The 26,159-nt window shown below is 40.6% G+C and overlaps 1 protein-coding gene across 1 annotated transcript; it reads left to right on the top strand.

Annotated features, from left to right (window-relative positions):
* Nucleotides 1-8,064: 8,064 nt before the first annotated feature.
* Nucleotides 8,065-25,732, top strand: ISOC1 (isochorismatase domain containing 1; the record flags this gene model as incomplete). The annotated part of the gene is made up of 5 exons (XM_083884605.1): nucleotides 8,065-8,364; nucleotides 19,369-19,488; nucleotides 19,685-19,888; nucleotides 20,248-20,364; nucleotides 24,273-25,732. The coding sequence occupies 5 exons, from the start codon at nucleotides 8,065-8,067 to the stop codon at nucleotides 24,417-24,419; spliced, it is 888 nt and encodes a 295-aa protein (XP_083740731.1). The 3' UTR covers nucleotides 24,420-25,732.
* Between the last annotated feature and the right edge of the window lie 427 nt (nucleotides 25,733-26,159).

Raw genomic sequence — 26,159 nt, 5'->3', positions numbered from 1 at the left:
CTAAATCCATCCAGAGAGATGGATTTGACTGGTGGACTGTTCAGTGGATAAGTAATTGGTTGGACGATCACATCCAGAGGGTGGTGGTCAACAGCAAAGAGTCCTCACAGACACTGGCGACAAGTCCCTCAGGGGTCTGTACAGGGACCAGTACTATTTAATATCTTCATTAATGACACAGACAAAGGGATCGAGTCTACCCTAAGCAAACTGGCAGATGACACTGAGTTGAGTGATGCAGCTGAGACACCTGAAAGATGGAATGCTTTCCAGAGGGATAGGGACAAGACAGAATTCCCACTGCCCATGGGAATCTCAGGAAGAAATTCTTTGCTGTGAGAGTTGTGAGGCACTGGAAAAGGTTGCCCAGGAAGCTGTGGGTGTTCCACCCCTGGCAGTGTTCAGTGCCAGGTTGGATGGGAATTTGAGCAACCTGGTCTAGTGAAAACTGTCCCTGTCCAAAGCAGAGGGTATGCAGCTACATGACCTTTAAGGTCCATTCCAATACAAGCCATTCTATGATTCTGTAATTCTATGATTCTAACCCTGACATGCTGTCCTAACTTTCTTGGCTTGAGTTGGCATCTGCCTCATTGCTAGAGACTGGGCTGTTCTTAAACTGTTCTGCTTTTCCATTCTGACTGCTGCCAGACTCTGTCCTTGATGGTCAAAGCATTGACAAACTGGCTTGCTCTCATCCCCAGTGCCTGAGCAATATTTTTCTGGTGAAACCGACGACATGTACAGAGCAAACCCTTCACATAAAGTCAGCTATTTCTAGAATCCCAAAACAGTTCAGAAGGTTTTGCAGCCCATAAAAAGAGGTATATTACAAAAAATGCCAATAATAACTATTGCTGGAGCCTGCTTTTAATTTAAATACTGCCATTAGCTGAGTTTGATGTCTCCAAGGAGCTGAATAGATAAAACCAGAGAGGAAAGGGACAGTTATTTCAAACTTGGATTTACCCTCAGAGTGTGACAACAGGGATGATTTCAACTCATCTTTGATAGCTGAAGAAGAGCTCAAATGTTCTGATTATTAAAGTGTATCAAACTACTTCCTTTCTCTAATCACTAACCACTTCAATTATTACAAAAAGGTCATATAGTTTACAATTAGATGCAAAGTAGGTGTTAAATTAATGAAATAGCGGTAGTTTGAGAAAATTATTTGCATTCATGATTCCGTGTACAACAATTACAAAGACAGTGTAATTCAATAAATTGAATTACTCCCATTTTTTGAAGAAGTGTCCCATTATACAAATGTCCTTGAGCACAGCATATACCTTCCAGCATGGGAAAGGCTATGTATATATATAAAATAAAACATGAAGCTTGTACTATTAGTTATATGAACACATATGTATACACATTACAGCTATTGTTCAAAAAACCAAAAGCCATGACCGCTGAGTACAGAAACCAGATGCTAAAGCAAGAAGACAATAGCAGAGGTGGCAACAAAACTGGAAAGGAAGCTGACCTGGTAGCCACTCATTCATGAAGAAACATCTAATTTGCAGGAGAAAATCTTCAAAGTTTGACAAACTGGTTCCTTGGGATCCAGACTGTAGGAACATCCGTGGACAGTAGGGAGAAGGAACTCTGCAGACCTGAGATATTCTAGAAACATGTGGTTTTATTGCAAGGGTCATGGGTAAAATGGGCTTTCAGCCACCAGCCTCGGCTGAAGCGAAGCCCCAAAGAGAAAGGGAGAGAGAGAGGGGGTATGAGGTAAGGAAGGTAAAAAAGCTGAGGGGTAAGAGAGAGGTAAGAGCAAGAATGAGAGGACCTTGTTACAATACATTATATCTCCTTTTATGTTCAATATTCTGATTTACAGTGACCAATCATGCAAGATACAAAACTTACAAACTTTGCATGCAGCCTATGAGAACTACTATATTACCATATTATCCTATATTCTAAACTCTGACGACTATTTTTCTTACCTACTTTTTCCCTGATGCCATGGCAGGGTGGAGAGGGGCTACATCCTTGGATCCTTTTGTTTTCTGTCCTTCAACCTATCTCCAGCTAATCACCATCTTCCTGCCTGCCATGATCACATCTCAAAGCTGGCCTTCATTTCTATTTCACTCACAGGTTTTACATCTCCAGTATTTCTTACCAGGCAATCATATCCCCAAGCCCTTTCTGTCCTATCTTTCCCAATGCTAGACTTGTGTCATAGTTCCCCAGACCTTTGTCCAATCAACTAGAAAAACTGGAAAGGTCTATAACTGCTAAGATGTGACTAAATGAAAAGATACTGCCTCATGGGTAGTACACAAATTCTTCCAAGTATGAATGCAAAATATTTGTTGAGATTATGGAAACTCTACAATTGCTCTAAATGGTACATTTCCAGGTTGTAAACAAAATAATAATTTTAAAAATTCCCAACCACAAACCAAAGTGGCATCTGAGTGTTTAACAGGATTATAGGTCTAGAAGAGTTATGCTGAACTGGAGAGAAACAACACAACCCAAGAAGAACTTGCATAGATAATTCTTTCCAGAGTGGCTTATGACTAAAGCTTATTTGATCTAAACATTTCATCAAACAAAATATAAAAATATACAAATAAACTGTGGATCAAGCAACAGGCACAGTACCAACAACACTCAAAACACTCTTCACTATGGAAACTGGTGTCCCACGTGACCAAACTTTATTGATTCAAAGTAAAAATTAAGCAGAAACTAAATAACCCTGAAAACCTAACGCATATTAAGACTGCAAGAGTGACTGCAGGAGATGCAGATCAATTATATCATAAAGGAAATGCTTTAAGTTTTCAGGCTTCTCAACTTTCAAACAACGAAATGGATTCTAAGATCTCTGCCACTGTCATTTGCCAGCTTGACAGCAGGAGACGAAAGAAGCCCTCTTCTATTTGGTCTCTGTCTGCCTGGCAAAGCATGTTTGTACATTTACATCAACAATGTTGAAAATCTTTTGGTAATAAATCTCAAAAGGAAACTTAACTGAATTTTTGGACCAACATCTAGTGGAATTCCAAATTATTCTGTGCCCTGAAAAAACATAATTATAATATTTAATCTTGAAATAATTGACAAATTTTGACAACTTTGTCAGCTGTGCTTTGTGATATAAAGGCAAAACATACTCATTAAGACTGTGCCACATTTAATGCTAGTAATGAAGACATGTAATTATTTATATTTGTAGAAATGTGGGGTTACCATATCTGAAAACAGGTCTAAGAAATTTTATCATAATACATCACTGTGAAAATAGTCATATGATTATTCAGTGAGTAAGCTCTTGGTATATTTTTTCTAAATTTTATCTTTATATACTTTAACAATAGAAAATGGAGTTGGCTTGTACAAGAAAACTTGAACATGGCTGCCTCATAACAGTGTAACTGTTCCCAACTTCAGTTTTTAAATTCCAACAGAAAAAAACCAGCTGAGTTTGGTAATTAAGCTTCTATGGTGGCATCATAATTTTAATGAAATTTGCTTTATCAAAAGAACGAAAAAAATTTAAATTCAGCAGAGTACTTTGACAGCGCTGTTTTCTTCCACGAGAACTTGAATTTTCACATTTTTTAATACTAGTAACATAGAAGGAGGGTCTTGTTTTTGTTTTGGCTCAGCCTCACGGCACTATACTACAGCTGAACTCAAGGATCATACAGGTCTATTTAGACCTATACAATTCTACAACTGATTCTGTGGTTACCATTGCCACATTCTGATATCCTGTTCCGACATGCTCCAAGTGCTGTTAAATAGGAAAGAAATTTAAGATGTCAAAATACAGCCTAAATGACATGATGCGGCTAACACTGAATTTCTAGCAAAAGCAGTATTTTTCTTAATTGTGTACCAGGACTGATGCCACATTATTCACAATGTAAAATGCCAAAGAGATGTGTTACAAATGTTGTTACACACTTGTGTTATTCAAACTGAGTTAAAAGTATCACATTTATTTTAAGCCAATGTAATGGGGATCATTGGGCATTTTTCCTGCATACTGCAGTTTCCTCTTCTCTTTCTGTGAAGCAAAAAATGCTGTTCTGGATTTTGTAGGTGGGTTAAGCCTCATATTCATAATGGTATAATATCTCTGCAACTGCCACAGGAGCTGTATGATTAAGAGACACACAAAAAGTCGTTGAATCCAACTTACATCCAGCTGGTGATGCATGGAAAGTGTCCCTTCTCAAGTTGGTATCACATCGTGATCCCTTTATAACTGAAGATGACCACAGCTGGCATGGAAAAATACATAGTCTGAGATCTGCTTGCACCAGAAGTGATTTCTTCCATGGGACAATACTCTCCAAGCACAGGCTACTCAAGGGAGGGAGGGAGGGAGGGAGGGAGGGAGGGAGGGAGGGAGGGAGGGAGGGAGGCAGGAAGGAAGGAAGGAAGGAAGGAAGGAAGGAAGGAAGGAAGGAAGGAAGGAAGGAAGGAAGGAAGGAAGGAAGGAAGGAAGGAAGGAAGGAAGGAAGGTTAAACTACCTGTGAAAAGGCTGACTGTGAAGTTGCAGTGTAAGAGAGAATTTGAAATGTGAAAAGATCCAAGGCTGTATAGTATGGTACAAGCATAAATTAGACACAGACCAAGGCCAAGATTAGCTGTCACTTGGTAAGAACATATTGGTTGTGTGGTAAAGAAAGCAGCTATAGCTGTTGCCTTCATGGGTGCCTTACAGGGGCCTGGCAGCTGTGCCCTTCTGCCTTCAAGACCTCCTGTGCAGGGAGGACCAGCGCCTGCTCTGGGTCCTTGACCTGAGGGACAACAGGGGCAGCAATGGTCAACTGCAGTAGAAAAGGCCCTCATCATCCAGGTTTTGGATAAATGTGGGTACTGCCTTGACAATTCCTTGTCATTGCAAGCATTTAATCCTGTTAGCAAAACCTTTTCTGTTATTAAAGTAAGCTTGAATCTGGTGAACATACTAAAAAATGTTATGTGTTCTGCATAATACTGGTTTTTATTCAAATGTATTCATCATAGACAGCAGTTGTAGAAAGGTAAAAACCTGTCATGGCCTATTTTGTAAATACAGATATAACAATCTTGCTATACTGGAAAAAGGAAATCCATTTAAAAGACACCATTAATCCACAAAACCACTACTCATACTATGTTTTAAAAGTATATTGAATTTTAGAATGCACTCAATTAAAATAAAGTACAAAATAAGAAACAGGAACCAGTTTAAGTCACAGAAAATAAATAGAGTTCACCGAGTGTTTAATTTGTCACCTTTTCTTTTGGAAAACTGGAACTGATTCAAGTCAGCTAATGACTAGGCCATAAAATTGTTCACTCTGTATTCCTCTGCTGTAACAGTATTAATGACTGTCTGTATCAATGAATTAAATCAGCAGAACAGTAAGCACGGACAAATAATTAAAATAAGTCCTGAACTCTAGCTACTGGACATTTTTTAGAGTTGGCACACGGAATAGAGTTGTATATAATTCATCAAACACTCTTAAGTATTCACTTCATTTTTAGAGGTGAAAATTTCTTTCTTTTTCCCAGTTAAATATTGCTCTGTGCAGGACAGGATCGAGTGTTTAAACCAAACCTGGATGGACAGGCTCTCCACTCTTTTGAAAGTATTTCTTAACCACAGAGATGTGTTGTCTTGGGTTAAGTAACCAAAAAATGTTCCTTATCGCTTCTACCACCCATCCTCCCTCCAGGGGGTATCTGCTTTTAATGGGCCACTAAGGCTCACCACATGACTGAAAACATTACATCATCCCGTTGTGAGATGCTCCACCCAGCAGAAGGAGCCAACTGTTCCTACCTGGATAAAAACTGAGACTCAAGAACAGCAGGCACCCAGTTTTCCACTGGATTCCTGAAGGAGGACTGGACCCATCTCACCATCACTGGACCCTTCCTACAGGATCATCACTACTCCAACAGAACCACATCTGCCACTCCAGGAGGATTTATTTAGATTGCTTCTAACACCCTGACCAGCAGGGTGTCAGGTTGTATTTCTAATTCTGTCAGGGTTTCTAGGATTTTTTGTTTTGTGGTTTGTTTTTGTTGTTTTTTTTAATTGTACTACTGCATTTGTATTCTTAATATTCTTAGTAAAGAACAGTTATTCCTATTCCCAAATCTTTGCCTGAATGCCCTTAATTGCAAAACTATAGTAATTTGGAGGAAGGGGAGGTTACATTCTCCATTCCAAGGAAAACTCCAGCTTTCCCTCCTGGCAGATACCTGTCTTCCCAAACCAAGACATATGTGCAGTTAGACTGAATGCAGAAGTTTGACACTATCTCCTTTGGAAAGGAGGTGGAAATTCTGTATGTAACCATGGAATTCATTGGCACTGAGAGAAGGCAGAAAAAATGAGTGGTTTAGACTTGTGATGGAATCTTTTTAAAACCTTAATATGTGTAATTTCTGCCTAGACAGTATAACTTTAATGTTTTTCCTGTAATGTGCAGGTGCCTGTGCACACTTGTTTCTTGGGTAGCATATAAAATAATCACTTTATGCTGCTTTGGTGCCTAGTGAGTAGACAAGCAAGTAAATAAGTAACTTCAAAAGACTACTTATCCTTGCAATTTTTAAATCAAATCACATCAAGAGTGCATTTCCCAGTTAAAAAACCCAACAAAGTGGTGAAAACATAACACTGTCATTTAACGTGACAGCTCCAAATATCTGATCTCAGTGAAGCCTGAGAAGAACTTGCATGGAGTCATGGAATAGCCTGGGTTGGAAGGGACCTCAGAGATCACCTGGCTCCAATCCCCCTGCTTTGAACATGGGCACCTTTCACTAGACCATGTCGGCTCAGTGCTCTATCCAGCCTGCCCTTGAACGCTTCCAAGGACAGGCCATCCATAGCCTATCTGGGCAGCCTGTCTCAGTGCCTCACCACCCTCACAGTAAACAATTGCTTCCTCATACCTAATCTAAACCTGTTCTCTTCCAGTTTGAAACCACTCCCCTTCGCCCTGTTACAACATGCCCTTGTAAAAAAGTCCATCTCCATCTTTCTTGCAGGCTCCCTCCAGGTACTGGAGAGCTGCAATTAGGTCACCCTCAAGTCATCTCCAGGCTGGACAATCCCAATTCTGTCAGCCTTTCCTCATAGGAGAGGTGCTCCATTCTCCTAATCAACTCTGTGCTTCAGCTTGTTGGTATTTAGCCAGGAAGGCATGCTTTAACCCTGATGGTGCTGCCACTGCACCGGCATAGTGCATGAAAACATCCACTTGCTTTTAACAGAGAATATTTTCTTTCTATGCCAATATCACATCCCCCCGATCCTACTGTAATATAACGGAAACTCTGGTAATTATGGCAAAAATACGGGCAACAATTTCAGCTGTCAGTCATTCCTGGAGAAAAAAATAACTATGGTAGAAAGCATGAAGCTGCGAAGGGAAAAAAACGGGACTGCGTTCTAATCCGTGGATGGAGCTGGAAGCTGGGAGCAGCGGCTCGGGCACCTCCCGCCCTTCAGAGACGGGCAGTTCCGAAGGAATTGCCTCGTGCGAGAGCTCGGCTACCAGTCCCCCATCCAGATCCGGGCTGGATCACCCTCCAAAGCAACCGGGCATGTTTCAGGCTCTACCAACAGGTTTCCCGTTCAGCTTCCCCGGGACGCGGCCGCGCCTTCCCGCCGTGAGGGGCCCGGAGCCCGCCCTGCCCCGCGCTCCGAGCCCGCCGGGCCGCCCCAGCGGCGGCGTCCCTCTGCCCCTCTGCGGGAGACACGGGACCTCTCCGCCCGGCCCAGGGCGGCCGCGCCCGCGGGGGCTGCTCTTCTCCCCGTCCGGCTGAGCGGGGAAACACCACCCGCCCGCCCGGCACAGCCGTGCCCGCCCGACGGGAGCACCCCGGGGGCGCTCTCACCCCCGCAGGGGTGCGAGGCAGGCCGAGCCCCATGGAGGGGAGGAGGAGCAGGAGCAGCCGCAGCGGGGATTGGGGCCCGGCGGCACCGCCCGGCCGGCTGAGGGGAGGAGGCGGGAGGAGGAGCGGCGGCGCGGCCCGCAGCGGGCTGGCGGAGCGCGGCGCGGCGGCCCCTGAAGATGGCGGCGGCGGAGCCGGGCGCTGCTCCGGGCGGCGGGGGCTGCGGGCCGGCGGCCGGCGGCTCGGTGCCCGTCCTTTTCTGCTTTTCGGTTTTCGCGCGGCCCGCCAGCGTGCCCCACGGCGCCGGCTACGAGCTGCTGATCCAGAAGTTCCTCAGCCTGTACGGGGACCAGATAGACATGCACCGCAAGTTCGTGGTGCAGCTCTTCGCCGAGGAGTGGAGCCAGTACATCGACCTGCCCAAGGGCTTCCTGGTCAACGAGCGCTGCAAGGTGCGCCTGGTGCCGCTGCAGATCCAGGTGAGAGCCGGCGGTGCGGCAGCGCCGGCCGCCACAGGTGCGTGTGGGGACGGGCGGCTCGGCTCGGCTCGGCTCGGCTCGGCTCGGTCCGGCCCGGCTCGGCTCGGCTCGGCTCGGCTCGGCTCGGCTCGGCTCGGCTCGGCTCGGCAGCCCCGGCCCCTTCCGGAGGAGCGGCGGGTCCTGCAGCGGGCTGGGGCTCCCTGGAAACTTTTGGTTTCCTAAGCCGGGGAGACAGGTGCGCTTTGTGCCACACGCGTGTGGTAACTGGGCTTTGCCTTCAGCCAGCCAGAACTTACTTGGCGTGATGACCGGGAAAACAAGTCAGGTCGCTGGAGCAATCAGTGCTCTCCGTTAAATCAGGCGGCTGCGCTAACCCGGCCTTAACCGGGCGTAACGCTGCGAGGTGGAAACTCGAAAGGTCCCAGTAAAGTGGGCTCTGCCAGAGGTCGGTATCTTGACTTGTAGTTCGTCAGGACCTCTGTATCCCTCTTTGTCTCAAAAAGCCCTTTACGATATACAGGTTTATAGCTTGGTAATTCTGTAGCCACAAACTAGGAAGCCAGACTGCCAGATAGGTGCAGTTACAGATGCTTTCCTACTTTCATGCCGCTTGAGATTGGTGTAAACTGTGTTGTAATACTTCACTCAAAATGCATTGCTTCTTCCTTTATCCAGTATCAAAGAATTCAACTTGAAAAAACCCAACAAACCAAAACAAACCCCAGTAATAAACCCCACACCATTGCTGTTTTCATTCAGAATATTTTTTTTTTAATTTATAATTAGGAAATTTTAGTTTGCCTAGCCAGCATTTCTAAGAAGTTGGAAAAGTGTTACCATAAAAGCTGAAACAATGCTTGTCTTCTTGTAATATTTTCAGAAATGGCAGACTTGTCCTGTTTGTAAACTCTGCTTAATCATAGTGTCTTGTACGCATAAACTCTCAAGGTGGCCTGAACACCAAGGATGCCCTTGGCATCTTCTATTTTATTCTTAATTGTATGTATGGAAAGAATGGAGCAAACTAGTTTAATAACTTATTAACTTTCATCATATACACTCATCATATTCTGTTTGAAACTTTTCTGTTTCTGTGTTGTAAACAGAATTTCTGGGAGCCCAGTTGAAAAACTGGAAGGGAACAGTCTTTCCCGTTTGCAAAAAGAGTTGGTATGGGTGTTAGTTAAAGCAAGAATTTTAAAAACAGAATTATTGAATTCTGGACATATAACAGTGTTGCAGGTTGGAATTTTAGTTCTCATTTGTGTATGCAGATCACTACTCTGCAAAGACTCCTTTGCAGATGCCTTCTGCACTGAAACTGTAAGTGCAGCATTTGTAGCAGGACATACGTCTTGGAATAAAGGTCAGTACTGAGACAAGGAAGGATACATCGCTCCCAGGGTGCAAATGTGCTAGACAGCTTTGACTGCAGGGATTCAGGACAAACCTATATTTTATGCATTATTGTCTATTTGATTGCCTACACCAGTACTGTTGCAGTTCTGTGACAATTGCAGCTGTTGATATGAAAAGGATGGTATTTGTAGGTTACTCCTTGATGTATTTCAGCAGCTGTGAATGAGCTGAAGACATCTCAACTGAGACATCACAACGATGTCAGTTAGCTTGCCTTAAGCCAGAGACAGGTGCTCAGAGATCACTTGTTTGAGAAACATTTGGTATGATACAGACACAGCTGTGCTTTTTAAGACTTTTTGGACTTAGTGATGGGAATATTATACTTTTTGTGTATTCATTCAGGCATTGCCACTATTTTATGCCCTTTTTTCCTTCCCCCCGCCTTTTCTCCCTTTCTCTGTCCCTCCCTGATGTTTTATCTGCATTTATACACAACATTGATTTGTCAACTCTGTGTGTGGCACAGTCAGTGAAATCACTGTTTTGGATGTATATTTCAGGAGGGACAACTTTTGCTTGCTGATGTGATTAGACTTTCATATTTAGAAAGATATTTCTGGTTTAAAATTAAAATTCAGAGATGCTAGCAACTGTCCCCAGACAATAATTTATGCTTTTATATGCATGTTTCATGAAGTACATGTATGCATTTAGTTGGAGGTAGCATTTTAACATTTAAGGCAGCTAGAGTCCACAGTCTCTGAAATGTTATCCTTCCATTTTGATTCCTGTGCAGGCCTATCATAGAAGGATGCCTTTTGATATAATAGCTCATGAAATGTCAGCATCAAATGGTGTTCGACTGGGCTGTTTCAATTTCTTGTCCCTGTGGCTGAGGGGGCCAGTAATCTCATGGAGAAATTGCCATAAGCTGTCCCTGGAAATCTACTCCATTAACTCAGTTCAAGCTTGCTCTGTACAGGGACATTTGCTCTGTGGTTGTTTTATGCCTTTGTAGCATCCTCATATACGTACATTTGTTTGGTTTGGGTGTCCTGGCACAAAACAGTCACTGAAGCTTTCGGTGGGCACGCAGTGTTAGGCAGGCTGGTGGGGTGCACTGCACTATGATGTTCTGCCTGGTTGCTGCTCCTTGACTCGAATCTCCTCAACCAGAGACATGCAGTGAAGAGGGACATCTTCTCAGGCCTCTCCCAAATGGAGGGACTGTATCTGCTTTTCATAAATTTTAAGTCTTTTAGAAGTCTTTTAAGAAAAGACTATGGTATATATAGTTTGGGTGAGGGAATGCAGGACCACTTCAATTGCCTCTAAATACAGTTAAATAGTGCAACAAAAATTACTGTGTTTTCTTGTAGTGTTGTAGCTGCCTTTGAAGAAGAGGAGTAAGGAAAAAGACTTTGGTGATATCCAAAGAAAAGACAGGTATATGTGCACTACAGCTGTGTAATAGTGGAGTTCAGGCAGCTTTCAAATATATAACCAAGATTCGCTATTTCACAGTTACTGTCGTAACTTCAAGGTGACTTCTTCTCAGGAGGACTTGTGCTCTGTATTTACAGACTGGTAAACCTTAAGATACTGAAGCTAAAAGGGTGAAATTATTACTGACATCATTGCATAAAGCACGTCTATTTCAGGATGGTTTTTTGAGCCAGGTTGGTGTCTCAGGCTTATCTTTCTTGATAAAAACTGCTTGCAGAATGATATTCAACTGTTGCTTCATGATAAGGTAAATATAACAATTTATACATGGATTTTCGCTCTCATTGCATGTATCTGATCTTGTTTGGATAGTCTGGAACTAGAACTAACAGTAACTCAGGAACCCAAGTCAATTTTCTGAACACCAGGAAAAGCCAAAGCATAAATTGCCGGAGTGTTATTTGGGAGTTTTAGGGTGAAATTACAAATTTTGGTAATTGGTACATTCCTAAATAAGTTTTTTTGAAAAGCAGCATGTAGAACCTTAAAGAAGGGAAAAAAAGAGCTGAAAATACTGAAAGAGGATTTTTTTTCCTGAAATACATGCTCCTTGTTTGTTTATCTTTACTCTGCAGCAAGCATTTTAGTAATTTTAAATTTTGCTGCAGACTTTTGTACTACATTACCTATATATACATTATGTGTTTTTTAACTAAATCTGTGCTTTTAAAACGCTGAATTACATGTAAGAGGCTGTACATTGGCTTGAGGTAAATATTTATGTGTCTAAACTGAAACACTTGTAACCTATTTTTCTCTTGAAATACATCAAACTGAATTTATTCATTTGTTTTTCATTTGAAAAAAAGGCAGGAATGTACAACTGAATCTTACAGATTTCCTTTAAGAAATACAAAAGAAAAGGTGGTAGCTTCTTTTTATTGTTCTCTCTTCTAAGCCATTCTTGAAATACCAAGGTTGTAACATCCCCCTGCCGTCTGCCCTTTTAGTAGATAACCTTGATGTGAGATTTATAAAGTCACTAGTGATATTAAATGGGGCTATTTATTTGCTCCCAGTTTCTTATTCATTACAAATACTGTAAGGAAATTTCATTTTGCATGTATCATAATTTCCTGGACTTCAAACAGGGAAAGTACAGATAAAAAGCCAGTATATGTGAATATTTTTGTAAATCTGACTCTGTAATTATAGTACTTCATCACAATCACATTTTGTTTGATTAATAATAATCAGCAGAGATTATATAGATGTGAAAAATCATATCTCCTTTCCTACCTAGGTCTTTGCTAGAGTAGGATTTAAAGCTATATGTGACTTGTGACAGCATACCTTTAAATCCTGGTCTGGACAAGGTCCTAGAGATGACTTTTTTAGCTGGGTAAAAGAGCTGCATCAGGTTACGTGGCTATTTGATGTACCTATTCTGGTTGTGTTGTGGGTAACCTTCAGCTGGAGGACAAAAAATCCTAACTAAGAGAATTGGAGTACAACAGATGGAAATGCTTATATACTGTTGAGGGGAACTTCAGGTGGCTTGGATTTTGATGGGGTTTTTTTCTACTTTTTTGAGTTCAAGTTGTTTAATGTTATTGGGCTGAGTAGATGTTATATGCAGGGTGGATTCAGGCAGGTACTTTGTGGCTGCAGTGGCTCATGATCTTTGCCCAACCTGCCTCTCTTTCTGCAGTGAAATCAAACAGGTGTTGATGCGCCAGCCCAGGTGTGATGTTTAGGTGTAGTTTTGCCCTCACACCAGCTCTTTGACATGTAACACTGGGGAGGTCTGGGTGATTTTCACTGCCAGGAGATGTGGAGGTGTCACTTGGCCCTGACACAGCGTTGTTGTAGAAGGGGAGGATGTCATTGAATGCAAGTGAGTAGTAGGGTTTGCATGGCAGACTAAGGAGCTAGTAGACTAAATCTTTCCTTTATACATAGCAAATACTTACATGAATTTATTTATGGACTGTGTTAGCTACTATTTATGAAACTTAAATTCAAACTGCTTTTTGCTGCATTCTGTCCGTCCCACATCTGCTCTTCCACATAACACCAGCAAGTGTTGACTCTGATCTTAGTATCTCTTTCTTCCAGTTTCCTCTTATTCTGCCACAATGCAGACTGCAAGCTAATCAGAAATAAATATGAAACTCAATATATGAATTATTTGTGTTAGATTTTAAAAGCATTTATTTAGCAAATAAACAGTTGGCACAGCTTTGTTTTAGAGAGCTGCTGGTATGAATCTGAAAGCATAAATTAAATCATATGAAACTAACTTGACAATAAAGAAAAGCAGATACAGTGATTTTGCTCCAGCTCCCTGTGCTTTTTGACATAAACATATGAGATTCAGTGGAAGTCTATAATAAGGATACTTCCTGGCTGGAAAGACAGTCAGGTTTTTTCTGCACCTCACTGTCAAATCAGAATTAAATTGAATTGTGCTCCTTAAGACAGCTTCCAAATCCACTGCTTTTAATTATGCCATTATCCTTGTCCTTGACGAAACTTAGGGCAAATACTGTTTTTGCAGAGGATCTCAGGCTGGAAGGAGCTGCAAACATCTGGAAAAGCAGACTTCAGATATTTCAGGACAAGTTGGAGAAACAGGGTGCAATAAGATGCACTTCAAAATGGAAGTAGCAATGTAGAAATAATCAGCTACACAAATGGAAGATGGTGGAGACTTCAGGGGATGATTTATAAGTTTAAAATGTAGCTCAGGAGTCTAAGTATCATCAATTATGAAAAGAGCAAATACTGTACTGGAAAGTACAAAATAAACAGGCCCTGAAGGGGCTGTGAATTGGCTGATATTTGGGGCGCTGCTAGAACAGTGAAGTAGTATGGGCAGAGAAACACTGTAATGATAGTAGTATTGAGTGCCTCGTTCCAGACTGCAACTTGAAAACTACCCTGGGGAGGACCATGAAAATAATTTGAGTTGTAGAAGAAATACTAAAACCATTAGATATATTTTGGAATAAGGAGGGGGAGGGGAAGGCCCAAAGGGAGACCTTGAGGTCTGATAATAAGTTTTGCACATGGTTATCCATGTGAAGGAGAATGGTAATGCTTTTGTGTTTCAAATTCACTGTGGACCTAACTGGAAATAACACTCTTAAATGTCAGCAAACAAGCTGTGGATGAGAAAACACTGAATGGTAAAGGTAACAGAGCTGTGGAATGGGTTTTATAGGAGTTCTATTGCTGATGGGTCAGACCCTGTGGTTGTCTGTGAAAAATATTTGTATTTGTTTGATCCTTCAGTAGGGGCAGACTATGCAGCTTCTTGAAGACTTTCCTACTCTAGTTACATTTGTTCCTCTGCTAGGGACGGTAGTGCCATCTGCTGCGCTGGCAGAGGAGGGTTCATACCAAGGCAGTAGATTAACTTCACGTAGGTCATTCTACAGTCCCTGATGGTTTGTGATAGTTCAGACAGATCTTAAAAATTTACAGAATTACAGAATCAATTAGACTGTAAAAGACCTCTGAGATGGAGTCCAGCCTATGACTGAACACTGCCATGTCAATTAAACCGTGGTACCAAGTGCTACCTCCAAGTCTTTCCTTCAACGCCTTCAGTGACAGCGACTCCACACTCCCTGGGCAGCCCGTTCTAATATCTAATCTCCCTTTCTGTGAAGAAATCCTTCCTAAAGTCCAACCTAAAACTCCCCTGGTGCAGCTTTTAAAGTGATGGAAAGATTTAAAGGAGAAAATAATAGTCTTTGCTTGTCATACAAAGGCCAAGACAAAATGGTGCATTTTATGAGTAGGAACCATGCTTTGAAATATTGTTTATTTCAATTATTCTATTTTTATTGTTGAGTGGTAGGAAAGTTAAATGTCATGATTGACTCCTGTAGTGGTAGTAAGTGCCAGAGCTGGAATGTCCCGGTAGGTGCTCCCTGTGGTGTCGAATTGTACATTAATACTGCCCACTGACTGCTTTTTGCATTGTTCAAGCATGTAGATGGATGGTATTCAAGAACAAGGTGGTTATTTAATTTTATGGCCAATCTTTCTTGGTCCCAGGCCTCATTCATTACCTTGTGTAGAGTTGCAGAAGTGTTATTTGGGAAAAATATCTAGAGGCTGCTTTCTCTAACTCTTTGATCAAATCAGCTGCTGCATTGGTGTATGCTGAAAATCTCCAAGGATGGAGGTCTCACACTGTGGTAATCTTTCTCAGTGCTGCTGTATCTTCCTGGTGAAAAAGATTTCCCTAATGCCTCTTGTGATCGTCTTCTGTCTTCCTGTGCTTTGTATCAATGAGCCCAGTGTATAAGCACTGTGGTTGTTACTACATTTGCCTCTGTATCTGGTTGTATTAGTTGTGTTGCTGCTTGGCTCACAAGGACTGGAGGAACCATGTTTATGAATGGTTGCTGCATTGGCAGTAGTGGTGTCATGAACCTGAGAACTGAGGTAATTTAGCATTTACAACTGTTAGCATACAAGTAATTTTCCCAACAGTTTGAAGAGGCCGTTGCATATGTTTAAGCATGGCCATTATTAAGCATAGCCTTGGGAATTGAGATTACCAGCATTTTACTCTGGAGGCATGCGGTGAATCAGTGAAAGTTTTGCAACTAATATTTATTGATTTCCAATTCCTTTTTGGCGAGTTGACCTTGGCTGGCCACCAGGTGCCCACCAAGCTGCTCCATCACTTGTCCTCAATAGGACAGAGGGGAGAAAATGTGACAAAGAAGCTTATGCATCAAGATAAGGACAGAGCGGGATCACTTGCCAATTACCATCATAGACAAAACAGACTTGGGGAAATTAGTTTAATATAGTGCTAATCAATAACTGAGTAGAATAATCAGAAATAAGAGCAAATGTAAGAACAGCTGCTCCCCATCCCTCCCTTCTTCCCAGGTTTAGCTCTATTTGCAACTTCTCTACCTCTTTCCTTCAAGCAGCACAGAGGGATGGGGAATGGGGTTTGTGGTCATTTCATAAAACTTCACCTCTGCCACGCATTCTTCTCACACTCTTCCCCTGCTCCAGAGTGGGGTCCCTCCGATGGGAGATAGTATGTCATGAACTTCCCAAATGTGCATCCTTCCCAGAGGCTACAGTCCTTCCCTGCATACTCCAGCATGGGCTCCTCTCTAGAGTCACAGGTCCTGCTAGGAGTCTGCTTCAGTGTGGCCTTTCAGAGTCACAACTGCAGAGTCACTTCTTCAAGGCCCTGCTGTGGAGTCTTCCAAGGACTGCGAGTGGAATTCCGTTCCACTGTGGAACCCCATGGGCTGTAGCGGCACAGCTGCCTCACCGTGGTCTGCACCAGAGCCGGCAGGGGAATCTCTGCTCCAGCACCCGGGGCACCTCCTGTTCCTTTTTCTGCACTGACCTTGATGTCTACAGTGCTGTCTCTCCTGCATACTCCCACCTTCCTCTCACAGCTGCTGTTGGACCATGGGTTTTTAACCCTTTCTTAAATATGTTAGCATAGAGTTGTCACTGGCATCACTGATGTAGCCGATCTGTCTTGGATTCAGCTGGCATTAGCACAATCTTGACAGGAGGCTGTTTCTGGCATCTCACAAAAGCCACCCCTTTTAGCCTCCCCTTGCTTACCAAAACCTTGTCACGTAAACCCAATACATCTGCAGTCTTCCAAAATACATTCTTTTATAGATTTTGTAATTTTGTTTCAGTTTAAAACATTATAACATCCGACTGCAGAAAATGAAATGTATGTAATTAATGGGTACTTCCAAGAAGCTCTTTATTCAATTCGATTTATCTGTCTGCTGAAAAGCTCCTGAATGAATGTAATTTCTCTTGAGTTGCCTTACAACTAAATAATAGTATGTAGCTCTTTTCTTTCCCTGTAGCTTCCATCTGAAGCCCTCTACTTTGGTTCTACAGGTAGTGCAAATAATTCATTTATGCAAATACAAAGCACCCTTTCTAAGTGTAAGAAAATTAAGTATTTGATTTATTTTCCTTATCCCCTCCCTTCTGCCCTGCTTGGTAGCTTGTATGAGGGAAGCTCTAGGAGATTACTTTTGTCGTTGAAATATATTCAGATTGGTTTCTAATATTTACAGTCTTCTCTACTTTCATCCTAGCCTTCGGATTTGCATCAGGGTTGTGCTAAAAGATGTCATAGACAAATCAAATTGACTACACAAGGTATAGTATTGTATAGGAAGTATTGAAAATGTGTGTACATAGAATATCTGAAAGCAAGTGGAAGTCTGAATTTTTTTTTTAACTTTAATTTATCCTGAGTCTGTATCAGTTCCAAGAGTTGTGGATTTAAAAATGAATTTGAAGAATGTAATTTTGCTTTTGGTACTTTCTTCTTTTTTGCTATAATTTAGGCAGTATGTTCCTCTGCCTCCTTAAGAGTTCAGAAATTTCCATGTATATTTATGTTGACTTATGTTTCCCACCTAATAGAATCTTGAGTACATATCGATGACTATACTGTACTGTTCAGTATCAGCTATTTGTTTGTCGCCACCCCGCCAAGGCCACCGGCTGGGTCTTCTTGAGGGCAGTGACCTTCCCTAGCAAGTTGCCTTTATCAAGGCAGCCTCAGTCCAGGTGGCGCAAAGCACCTCGATGGAGTGATTTTCAGCTCAGTTGTGAGGGAAAAGCCCATCAGCTCTAGCTGGGCTTTTGGGCCGAAGTGGCTCTCCCTGGTGGAAGTGATCTCAGGCGACGTGGAAGAATCACTCGGGAGTCATAGATGATCTCCGAGAAGCTTCTTTATTCCATCTCCGCTGATGACTTGGATACCCTGAGGCACTCAGTCAGCGGGGTTTTATGCACTCACAAAAAGGGGTGGAGTTTCATAAACAGCCAATGGGATTAAGGGTTGAGAAAAGGAACCAATCAGAGGGTACATTAATAAACAAATTAGGGGATTGAAACTTGGACCAATCAGGGAAAGACCTGAAACCAACCAGTCAGGGAAAGACTCGAAACCAACCAATCAGGGAGTAGAAGTAGGGTATACTGCATTAACCAATCCATAACTGAGTAATTAACATCTAAAGGAAAAAGCTTTCAACTGCGCTAATAGCAAACTTACTCAGGTACTTGTAGTTCTCCAAGGGAGCGCAGGGTGCATGTCCCTTTTCAAGTCTTCTATGGAGGCAGGAGCCTTCACAACTCCCCCTTCTTTATTTATTAAAAAGACTTTGTTGGAGAATTCCTTCAGGCACTTGAGCATACAACCAAAGGTAATCACGATGATTAACAGAATAAATAAAACCCACAAAAGTCCATTTGCGACAGTCGCCGCCCATCCCTTGAGACCCTAGTTTTTAAAGGGATTGTCTGACCATTCCTCATGTTGTGTTTCTCTCTTTAGATCTTGGACAGCTCCTTGTATTGCTTTGATTTTTGCATGGATGCTCTCTCCATGACTCGATAGGTTAAAGCAACAGAGTCCTTCGAATTCGTCGCAGCCATGTCCATGGGCAAAGAGTAGGAAATCTATAGCAGCCGTGTTCTGGAGGGTTGCCTTTCTAGTGGTCTCTTTGTCTTCAAGAAGGTCTTGTAGGACAGCAGATGTCAAATTGGCCTGTTTTCCGAGCCAGCGCTCTAGGTGGGAGAGCTCGCCTAGCACCTTTGCTGCAGCCACCCATGGCAAAAATATTGACATCAATACTTCCTTTTATTTTGACCAATCCGCAATGTGGCTATCACAATCATCTTTTAAACTTTCCAATTGTCTACGTTTCCAGGTCTGATTGTTTCTTTTATTGCGCCAATCATGTATCATCGTGGTATTTGGGGTCAGAATGATTAATTTTCCTAGAGTGCAGGGACCTCCTTGAAGACGTGCAGGTATTCCTGCCCATACCCTATCTCTGCAAATTAAAAATACTCCTTTCAGTAGAACTCAAGGGTGACGAGTAGACATAGACAGTGTGGATGATGTATAGTTGCACCAATTTTTTCTCATATAAATTTTGTTGTTTGGGGACACATCCAATCTGTATATTGATTTTTGTTGTGCTCTCAGATTCAGAAACACACCAAAATCAGGCTTGAAAAACTTTTCTCCTATTTTGACTTGAAGTAACATAAATCCATAATCTAGCAACGGTATTGCAGACTCTTCCTCATTCTGCTGCATTTCTGAAAGGATGTCCACTGCCATGGAAAACGTTACCTTTATTTCTTTTTCAGATTACTACTTTGGGCAACCTGACACCCTCAAGCACTGTTTTTTTTTGTTGTGACATGCAAGAACGATTCCGACCTGCCATCAAATACTTTGGCGATATTATCAGTGTGGGCCAACGACTGGTATGTTTGCTTTTTTATTTTCTTTTCATCACTCACTGTAAACTATTATTTTACATACAGTCTAACAATTACTTAGTATTAGGTAATAACAATATCTTTGTTACTGTTGGGGGTTTTTTGTTTGTTTGTTTTTGGGTTTCTTTGGTTTTGTTTGTTTGTGGGGCTTTTTAATGTTTTCTTCCCTGTCCCCTTACAGCTCCAAGGTGCACGGCTCTTGGGAATTCCAGTTATTGTCACTGAACAGTACCCCAAAGGTCTTGGCAGCACTGTGCAAGAAATTGATTTAACAGGAGCTAAACTTGTGCTTCCCAAGACAAAATTTTCAATGGTGCTGCCAGAAGTTGAAGCAGCATTAGCAGAGATCCCTGGCGTCCGGAGTATTGTCCTCTTTGGAGTAGAAGTAGGTGCCTTGCCATTCTGATACTGGTTTATGGTAATGTCTGTTGGCTCTCAAAGGAGGCATCACTTTTTTAATTAAGAAAACCAACTCAGCTTAGATGTCCTCTATAGAATAAATTATTTTTGTGTTGTTTTTAATATTATCTCAAAATATGAGATGAGATACTTGTAAACTACAGGCATTTGTCTCAAACTTAACTGGCATTTAAAATGCATATTGAGTTCTGCAGTAAAGCCAGGGGTATAAAAATATGTATTTGAACTCTAATTAGTTATGAACGCTAATTTGTGATTATGTTACTTTAATTTTGTAATAGTGGTTTCTTGGTGTCTTTTCTGCCTTTGATTTCTCCCCTGTAGACTCATGTCTGTATCCAGCAAACAGCATTGGAATTAATTGGTAGAGGTCTAGAAGTTCATATTGTAGCTGATGCCACCTCATCAAGAAGTATGATGGACAGAATGTTTGCTCTTGAGGTGAGTTTCTTAGTCAAGGATTTCTTCGCCTTGGATTGGCATGAGTTGGCCAATCATAAGTTCTCTGCTTATTGTAAGCTAACGAAGAATTTTTATGGACAAAGAAGTGGATAAATGTAGATTTGAGAAAAGGTGAGTGCTCTGATTCTTAAAATAGCATCAAAAATGGAGAAGTACTGCTTTTTTTTCCCCCTTAAATTATGATTTAATATGCATAAACCAGTTTGAGATGTTTGGAATTTAAAAGTGATTGTTTCATACAATATAGATTACTCTGTATAAACATTCGCATTTTAGCATATCCCTTTGTGCAGTGTTATGTCTACAGCAGAGTAAAAATGCTATAAAGCTTTTGGTTTTGTTGTTCCAAAGAGTATTTATTCAGATATTGAAATTCTTAAAGTGCAATGAAGTACAGTATGTGATCCTGTTCAGATTTCCTTGTACTCGTGTCCCTCCTTCTGCTTTTCCTCATCAGTGCAAATTAAATCTTAATCGCAAGACCCTGATTATAGTAAAGATTCCCCTCCCCCTTGCTTTTAGGAGCTTAGTCAAATGCCATGTTGAGAAAGTGGAGATAAATGTAAGAAGAAGATTTAAAAGCGTATACAAGTATGTGGTAGCAAATTCATGCAAATGATTTTTTGATGGTGTACTCTTAACTTGCCTACAGGCATCACTGTTGAAAGTCAAAACCTGATTTATACATTAAGTATTGCAATTTTTGCCTCAGGCCCTAACAATTATTTGAAGTAGAAACTAATAATAACCACAGAATGTTATACTTTTTCATAGATTTTGAGAAGACTTAATTTCTTAAAGGCTAAAGAGAAATCCCTAGCATATAGTGATTGAAGAAACCCGTGACTTCAATTAAGTGGAAACCTAATGTCAATTGTCACATAGAGCATAGGGACACACATGGAGTACAAGAGTGACTGGAGTCATGGACTTCCTAAATCATTGGGATGCAGCAGCAGTAGGAGACAAAACAAATATAGAAAACCTGAAATCTGTTTGCCTTGTTGTTTATGTTTTTGTATATTTATCACTTACACTGTAAGCATAGTTTTGTATATGTATCACTTACACTGTAAGCACAGAAGTTGGGCCAATGTAATAAAGGTCAAAACAGTGACTAGCTAACTTTGCGTAATGTTCTTGTCAAAAAGGTATTGATCTTAAAAGTGTGATTGCTTGAAAAAGCTGTAAATTTTTCAGTTTTAGTTAACTTTTTGGTATGCCTTAGCAGTGCTTTCTCAGTAAGCAGAAGACAACGCTTTGCTGTGGTCCCTTATGTCATTACAATATGATTCAGCCAACACTTGCCGTGCAATGTTGAGCCATCAGTAACACCTCCTCTGCTGCATGTGTCAGTACACACCAATGTTGTCCTCTTCCTGTGTTACAGAGCCTCACTTAAAAATGCTACTGAGGGATGTGGGCTAGAGCAAGCAAGACATGGGCATGCTTGGGAGGAGGACACCAGGAGAAATGGACATATATTGGACATGTCCTTAATCCTGATGGACTGTGGCTTTACATTTCTTAGGGAAGCGGCAACATACCAAAGTCTTGGGTAATCCTGCTTTAGTTTCACCATAGAGCTCACAGTTCCTAGTCACATTCTTTTAATGAGTGAGTCTAATATTGTCTCTTGGGCAAACTTTTTTGCAAGCTAGTGAGCTGAGTTTCACTGACCAGGTTTCCTGGACCATTTTCCTTACCTTTCTGGGAAGATGAGTGTAACACTTGCCTTTTCACAATAACACAGCCCTTCTCTATTCACAGTGACTTTTCAAGAATAATAGAGTGACCTTGCAGTGATAACAACTAGCTTCCTCAGCAACCCCAAATAACTCCCATCTAGTCCCACCTGCCCCTTCAGTTCTCTACATTTCCCATCACATAGCATGGATTTTGATTGTGCTGGTGATGAATATGCAAATATCTGAGCAAGTATACTAGGAAGTGCAATTTGACTTAATTGATAACTAAAGCTTTCATGTCTGCTTGGATAACAGGTTGTGTCCACTTCTCCTGTATGCTTAAAAATTGCAGCAGGCAACAACTTGTAGTTAAAAAAATCTCAGAAACCAAAAAGATCTTGAAATTTTCATTGATGAAATAGCTCAACAGTTCAAGGTTGTGACTACTTTGAATCTCTGTCCTGTTCTGATGAAGATGTCTTATGCCAGTGCTTGGTCTTGAATTGAGACAGTTTAGTCTGCTCCTGCTGGATTTTTTTTTCTGTTCTTTGTCTTTTCTACTTGTTTCTGCAATGTGGATGTAACATACTATCAATACCTTCCTTCTTCTCAAAGACAGTATTTTAAGAAAACTTGTGATTTCCTTGGAAATCATCCAATATACTTAGCAAATGCATCTCTTAATTTCTGCTAATTTGAAATCTATAAAAATTATACCTAGTCCTAGAAAAGGTATAAGGTAATGACAGCCTCTTTTGACATGTTATGGTATGTTTTGCTTTTAAAGAGATGTTCTCTCTTTTCAATGAACATATTACAGAAGAGGGCAATGATTTTTTTAAGGGTCTGGATTTTTTCTCATCCAAACTAGTTAAAACCTAAACCTTTGTATTCTTGGAGAGGCTTATGTTGAAAACATTGCCATAATATTTGATATTAATTTTCTTATTTTTCTTCTTTATTGTATGCGTGTGAGGTTTAAAAAATATGGTTGTATGGAGGGCTGAGGAAAATAGCTGCTTTGTTTTACCTTAAGAATATTGCGAGACTTGTTGCTATAATGGCAAGCAGGAAGCATTGACTTCAGTAAATCCAACCTTGTTAGTTTGTTGTTACATAGACTGTAGTTTATGTAGTTTACATATACTTTACTGGTCCCTTAAAGTTGATAACTTTCACCCATCAGTCGCTTTGTAATTAAGCAGCTAGAAAGTTTGGAGCTTCTCTTTGCTTTAATGATTACAGTTAAAATCTATATGTACATATCTCTATCCTCTGCTGCGTACCCTCCCTTAGCTTATTCAGGATCCCATTTGATTTGGTGGAGCATGCGGCATGAGGGAGGGAAAGGTGACTCCCTCAGCAGTTTTACTGCCAAAGCATCTGTGTGATGACTTAGAAAATGATGGGGGACATGAGTTGGTCAGCCTTTGCTGAAGGTAACTTTGTTATGTAAGCAACAACCACAGTTTTAGAAGTCCCATAACTTTACATTGAGTCCTGTGCCTTGGGCTACATGAAGCCCAAGCCCTGTTGACTTGCACACTTACAAGATCTAGCAGACCTCTTTTGGTTTTGCTTTTTCTGTAGCTATACATTTTATCCTGTAGCCTGTGAAAACTGACTCTGGAGTTACTGTCTGTAATGAAACATTATTTAAAAAGATAGTGCTGTTGTGCCAGTATGATTTATAATGTGTATAGAAAAGATTTTTTTTCTTTCTCCAGAGATTATTGCTACTAATGTGCTCTGTAGTCCAAAAGCTGAAGTAGTGGTACATAATAAGGACTGAAAGAGAAATTTCTTGCTTAATGCTGTTAGGTTGGACCTTGCTATTTTATTTTTCCCCAGGCCTTTCCTTGCATGAGAGTGAAGAAAGCTGTCCTCTGGGTTATGCAAGGGGAAAGAGTTGTTATTAAAATGTGTGGGGTTGCTGCCTATTAAATCTGACTTGGGGAAAGAATCCAGTTGAAGTAGAAAGCCTAGATTTGTAATCCAGGGCAGCCTTTTGCCATAGGAAAGTCTATTTTCATCCTAGCTTTATAAATTATACTACTAAGAAATGCTGAAATGGAATTGGCAGTACTTTTGTTAATAGGAGATGTTTTTAATAATGCTATCTGTCTTTTCTTTCAAAATTCCCTCATTCACGTTTGCAAATATCTTACATGATTTCCTCTCTGCTCTTTTATTTTTCAGCGTCTCGCACGTACTGGAATTATAGTTACTACTAGCGAAGCGATATTGCTGCAGCTGGTAGCTGATAAAGAACATCCAAAATTCAAAGAAATTCAAAATCTCATTAAGGCAAGTGCCCCTGAGTCAGGGCTCCTTTCCAAAGTTTAAAGCAAGAGTGGACGAAGCAGATCTCACTGTCCTCTTTTACAGAGGATGGAAGGCTTTAAGCGCACATGTACAACTTCTTTCACTCAAACTTTGGTAGGAGTGTAAAAATAAAAATAGACATACTTGTGCTTGCCTTAGCAAAATTGTCTGGTTATATGTCTGGGTGCCAGTGTGTTCTGTTTAGTTACAGCTGTCAGAGGTTTCAGATACCAAAATTTCTTTATTTAAAAAAAAATAAATTAACAGAGGTGCCCGCTAGTCCATACTATACACTGATTGTTACAGCTCAAAAAAATGCATATTTCTGTGACACCTCTTGATTGTGTGCTTTGCAAGTCATGTCTTGTTTTACTTTTGTATTAGTAGAAGATAATTACTTATTGGATAAATGCAATGTGATATGCTTTAATGTTCTATATAAATTAAGTATTTTATTAGGGCATAAATTAAAACTGAGTAAGATATATGACCTGTAGGTGTGCTTTTCTTCTCTAGGATAAAATTTAAGCACTTTGTTTCATAGACAAGACATATAAATCAAGCAGAGCTGATGTTTGATTGCCCTAGGTAGCTGAAGTCTGCATCAGGACTTTTGATTATACTGAAGTTGACTGTCCAAGGCTATACTTAAGTGTATACAAACAGAAGACTGTTGTGTAATGAGTTCTTTATAAACAACTGGTGTAAACTCTTCAGAACTTGAGAATATTACCAAAGCTTTAAACTGGAAATGCTGGGGTTGTTTAATAATGAAAACTTTTCAGGTTCAAGTGCTAAATCTACTAATACATTAAAATTGATTTTGCTTTGTTTTACCCCCAGTTTAGTTAGATTGAGTAATTCTATCCAATTTACTCAAGAGAGCTCTGAAAGAAAGCTTAGCTTCCCTGGTTTTTGTGCTTTTTTTGTGGGCTGTAGTTGGGTGGAGTTTGAATAGAATCTAAAAATAGGTCTAAAAACATTCTTCAGAAAAATAGCATCTTTAACATAATGGTATATATTTTTTCTATCTATAATAATAATCTTTTAACATGTGATTGTTCATAAAGGCACTTCCTTCATGTTCTAGGGGATTAAATAATGTTGTATAAAGTTTACAGTGTGCCTGAGACATTTATTTTTTTAAGAGTACTAGAAGATGTCATACTAAACACTGATCTTTTTGGTAGAAAAGCTATTAAAGTACATGTATTGTTTTAAACTGCTTATTTCTCCCACAAGATGGCTCTAAAAGAATTGGTTCATAAATAAAAATAGTTTCAATTGTTTCATATAACCTTTATATGTTCAAAACAAATAAAGAGTTAACATTTGCTGTCTCTCTTTTGCTTGTGATATTTATTGTAGAGCAAATCCTGAAAGCTGTGTTTGCCATGGACCTTATTTTAGTTTGTACAGCTGTGGAAGTTCTATGGATGTCATGGGAATTTTGTGTAAAGATCAAGGGTGGATAATGTTGAATGATTCTTGTCTTCTGCATCTAGTTACCGTGTTATTTAACACTCTAGAATATGAAGAATGAACATTATGCTTCAAGCTGGAGGCTGGGATGCAAGTTGTGTTAAGAACTCTTGACCTGTATCACTGAACTACTTTAAACCTTCTTTTCTGGTATATTAATTGTGTATATTAATTCTTAGCAGTACAAAGTTCACTTACATAAATCAACAGCTGTGCACAAAAATACTATAAGTTTCTTGTTAAATAATGGCTTTATTGCCTTCTTACCTTTATATGTGA

The sequence above is a fragment of the Zosterops lateralis genome (genome assembly GCF_965231275.1).
Source record: "Zosterops lateralis genome assembly, chromosome: Z".
Classification (NCBI taxonomy): domain Eukaryota; kingdom Metazoa; phylum Chordata; class Aves; order Passeriformes; family Zosteropidae; genus Zosterops; species Zosterops lateralis.
This window is presented reverse-complemented; position numbering and strand designations above follow the sequence as displayed.